The sequence below is a fragment of the Embiotoca jacksoni genome, unplaced genomic scaffold (assembly GCF_022577435.1).
Source record: "Embiotoca jacksoni isolate LCO1_2020_lvr unplaced genomic scaffold, fEmbJac1.0.p SCAF_19, whole genome shotgun sequence".
NCBI classification, from domain to species: domain Eukaryota; kingdom Metazoa; phylum Chordata; class Actinopteri; family Embiotocidae; genus Embiotoca; species Embiotoca jacksoni.
This window is the reverse complement of record NW_027185329.1, coordinates 814,506-819,077: the sequence shown is the minus strand read 5'-3', so window position 1 is coordinate 819,077 and position 4,572 is coordinate 814,506. Positions and strand designations below refer to the sequence as shown.

The 4,572-nt window shown below is 46.1% G+C and overlaps 1 protein-coding gene across 1 annotated transcript; it reads left to right on the top strand.

Moving 5' to 3' along the window:
• Positions 1–361: 361 nt before the first annotated feature.
• On the top strand, positions 362–3,603 carry mafaa (MAF bZIP transcription factor Aa). Its single transcript, XM_069152923.1, has one exon. It carries the CDS (start codon positions 469–471, stop codon positions 1,399–1,401), a length of 933 nt encoding a protein of 310 aa, XP_069009024.1. The 5' UTR covers positions 362–468; the 3' UTR covers positions 1,402–3,603.
• Positions 3,604–4,572: the final 969 nt, after the last annotated feature.

Here is a 4,572-nt window from a genome sequence, read left to right as displayed (position 1 = left end):
GGGGACAGAAAATTACACGGCGGAACGTGGGCTGCAGAGGTGAAGCGAGGACAAGACAGGTTGGTGTCTCCAAATTCAGCGGGCTCGAGTTTCAGCCGCCCCGGGAGGCTCCTGGTATTAAAGCGTACATTTGACCTGGGATAAGTTGTCAACAGGAGCGTCGAGCAGAGGCGATCTGGCAGGTGTACAAGTTCATTTACATGCATACGTATATTCACGCCACTATAAATAGAAGTTGTCTTAGGGGCGAGCAGCCTTAATAAGTTCCTCCACCCGGCCGGCCCTGCAGCAGCTCCACGCACCGGGCGTGTGCGTGTGTCTTTATATATATATATATATATAAATATATATATATATATATATATATATATATACACACAGGCTTTTATTCCTCTCCGTAATCTGTATCCGAGAGGGCTGCCCGCCGTCGGTTTGGCTGTGAGGGCAGGAGTCGTCGCATGGACTGACATGGCAACCGACCTCGCCATGAGCGCAGAGCTGCCCAACAGCCCTCTGGCCATCGAGTACGTCAACGACTTCGACTTGATGAAGTTTGAGGTGAAGAAGGAGCCTCCGGAGGCCGACCGCTACTGCCACCGCCTCCCGTCGGGCTCCCTCTCCTCCACCCCGATCAGCACACCCTGCTCCTCCGTGCCTTCCTCGCCCAGCTTCTGCGCCCCGAGCCCGGGCGCGCAGCCCAACCAGGGCCTCCCCAGCGGCGTCAACAGCAGCGGCAGCAGCAACAACAGCAGCGGCAACAACAATCACAGCAACGCGGGCAAGCCTCAGCTGGAGGACCTGTACTGGATCCCCAGCTACCAGCACCACATCAACCCGGAGGCGCTCAACCTGACCCCGGAGGACGCGGTGGAGGCCCTCATCGGCAACGCGCACCACCACCACCACCACCACCAACCCTACGAGGGCTTCCGCGGGCAGCAGTACGTCGGGGAGGACCTGTCCACGGCCTCGGCGGCCCACCACCACCAGGGCCACCACCACCACCATCATCACCACCACGGCCACCACGCGCGCCTGGAGGACCGCTTCTCGGACGAGCAGCTGGTCAGCATGACGGTGCGCGAGCTCAACCGGCAGCTGCGGGGCTTCAGCAAGGAGGAGGTGATCCGCCTGAAGCAGAAGCGGCGCACCCTGAAGAACCGGGGCTACGCGCAGTCCTGCCGCTTCAAGCGCGTGCAGCAGCGGCACATGCTGGAGACGGAGAAGTGCACGCTGCAGAGCCAGGTGGAGCAGCTGAAGCAGGACGTGGCGCGCCTGGCCAAGGAGAGGGATCTATACAAGGAGAAGTACGAGAAGCTGGCCAGCCGGACCTACAATGCCGGCGGACCCGCGAACACGAGAGATCCGTCCGGGAAACAGGCCAACGAGTTCTTCATGTGAGACGGACGATTTGTAGCATCCAGACTCTGAATTACAACCCCCCCCCCCACCGCCCCCTCCCCTCGACGTAAACACCCTTCTGACACTTATTTATATTTTTCTGCGTTTGTATTTTGTTTACAGTTATTCCCGCGACAGAAAAAAAAGACTTTTCTAAACTCAACATCTTAAACGTGAGATGCAAAATCCTTTTTTTTTTTTTTTTTAGTCTTAAAGATGTTTTTCTGGGCACATGATGGGATCACTGGTGCAACAGTCAGAAGTCTTACTGAACCAATCTGACGTTTAATCCATTGAGAGATGATTTTTTTTTTTTTTTTTGTCTTAAAACTTTGGGGGAGGGAGGGAGGGGGGAGGCAAGGAATGCAAGGAATGCTTTTTTTGTTTGTTTTTTTAAAAGTCTGAATGAACTGAAACAGAAGCAGAAGAAGCAATACTCCGCCTCCCTCAGCTGCTCCGGAGAGACTGTTCGGCTGTGATGCAGTAGAAGAAGAGACCTTTCAATAATGCAAGTCTAATAGCCCCCCCCCCCCCACCCCCCCCTTGCAACCCTGCATGCAGGACATGTATGGTAACCTCCAGCCACCCCCTCTCCCCCTCCACACACACACACACACACACACACACACACACACACACACACAAAAGCATACAAGCATGACCCATGGTTCTCTTCCTCCATCCTCCCCCCACCTCTCCCCCCCACCCCTCTCCCTCCCATCAGTAAGGCCTGGGTATGCAAAAGAAAAAGACACAAAATTGTCCCCCCCCCACACACACAAAAACCACCCGAGAGGTGCAAAGACTGCGGGACAAAAAAAAAACTGCAAAAACAATCTGCTGTACTGCGAGAACATGGATGCGTCTTTAACTGCTATTTTCAATCAATTTTTCTATTGTTTTAAAAAAAAAAAAGAAAAAGGAAAAAAACATGACAAAAAAAAACAACAAAAAGAGATTAACTGAGCCAGATTTTAGACTGTATTTATTTCCACCTGTACATAATGTGTAGAGAAAGAAAAAAAACAACAACAACAACAACAACCCAGTTCCCTGTGTTATTTTACCTTCTCTCTCTTTTTAAAAATGAAATCTGCTTTTGTTGCTTGGATTCTTCGACAAAATGTCTTAATACAAAAATGTTTGTATGTTACAGCATGCAAATCTGTCTATGGTTATCCTCCTCCTTTACTGAACATGTGTAATGTCAAAGGCGAGCCTATACTGCACTAAGAAGAGATCCAACTGGACGAACCTTTTCTTTTCTACTCATATAGGACCTTTGATCTGTTAGAAGTAAATTAGATGGACTGCATTCGCTGCTAAAACTCTATGCACCAACCTGATGATTGATTTTTTTTTTTTTTTTATTTGATTTTTTTTTACTTTAAATATTTGTGGAGAAGTCGTTTCCAGGCCCGGCGGGTTCTGTCCTGCAGGTGTCCCGGTGTCTTAATGAGATCTGGTGTCTGATTGGAGGACGCTTGATTGTTAAGAGAAGAGGAGACTTTGCCTGGTTTTGGTGGAGCTGAACTTTATTCTGTCAACAAGATGCCCCCCCCCCCCCCCCGCCCTCTCCGGTTCGTGTGTTTTTTCTGCTGCCTAGATATATGTGCAATATTGTGCAGAAGTGTCCCAAGCTGCAGCAGCGATTACCTGTTGGATGGCCACACGTGCAGGAAGAGAGACCGGAAATGAAAACGTTTAGGTCCAAAAATGCCAGAGGAGAGAAAAAACAACAACCAACAACTCGAAAATAAACGTGAAATTATTCTTATTTATTTCTGCTCAAATATCTGATCTTTTTTAGGAAAACTAAATAAACAAAAACAAGAATCATTAAAGAAACTCTTGGGATCAATTTACTAATTAATCTTTATTCATTTTGAATTCAGGCAGAACAACGAATTTCTTGCAGTGAATTTTCTTTATTTCAATTCGATTTTTTTTTTCTTTTTTTTTTTAAACGTCAAATTAGAAGAATTTTTTTCCCAAATGTGAAATTAAAGATTGTGACAAATACAAGGGAGATTTTAAAAAACAAACTTCTGCACAGTGCTGTAAATGTATATCTGTACATATGATTTCTATATTTATTCAATGAACGTGTCCTGACGTGTCAACAAGTGAAAAACCTACAAAGTGGAACGTTGTTGAGAATCTTGTTTTCATAATGTTTAATAAAAAGTTCTGTCCCAAATCTGCCGCTCTGCTGCCGCCCTCCTTCTTCTGTAGGTTTTATTTTGAAAAAAAAAAAAAAAAAAAAAAGGCTTCCTGCCGCTAAATTATTGATTATAAATGTCAGAAACTGGTCCAGTTTTATTTTTGTTTATTTCAGGTCAGATGAGATAAAAATTTAAAAAAAAAAACCCGAACATAATTCAGTCTTTGGTTATTGACTAAATTATTGAATGTTCATATTTGTGAAATAAACATCAAAAATGATTTTCTGGAGTCAAAAGTTGCGATTTAGCATTTTTTTAACCATCAATAAAAAATATTATATATTATGAAATATTACTTGTTGAAATATATTTAGATATAAAAATATGGCAAATAATTTTGAGGGCCTTGAAATCTGAATATAAAGATGTTAACGTGGATTGTATTTAGTTATTATTACTCTTGTTATTTTCATGCGTAAAGGCGTAAAAAAATTGTTCTGAATTTCCAATCAGCATTTGACCCTTAATTAATCTTTTCCCTGATTTTATTTTAATTTTCTCGTGGCAGTTTTTCAATCCTGAATATTCCACAGAGAAAAACTCCGCTCGGCTGTGATTGTGTGTTTCTGCTGTCAAGAGGCGGTGACAGAAGTTCCGGTACCGGAACTCGCTGGAGTCTGGAGCCGGACCGGAGTCTGTTCTGATCGGCAACATCTCGGTCCAGAATTCCAGATGTGTGTGTGTGTGTGTGTGTGTGTGTGTGTGTGTGTGTGAGAGAGAGAGAGAGAGGGAGAGAGAGAGAGAGGACCACCAGCGGAGGCGGTTCTCCTCCACCGCGCTGCCCCGGCTCCGGCCGCCTGTCAGCGGGCCTCCGCTCGCCTCGTCAGCCGGTGATGGATGGATGAAGCCGGGCTGCTTCCCGCCATGCACCGCGGACAAGCGAGGTAGATGAGCAACTCTTTCTCACTCGCTGCATGTTTTGACTGCGTCCATAGGGCAGCTTTTG

What these genes read in the sequence shown, in the direction of transcription:
- mafaa (XM_069152923.1), top strand. Translation starts at nt 469, where the DNA reads ATGGCAACCGACCTCGCCATGAGCGCAGAGCTGCCCAACAGCCCTCTG.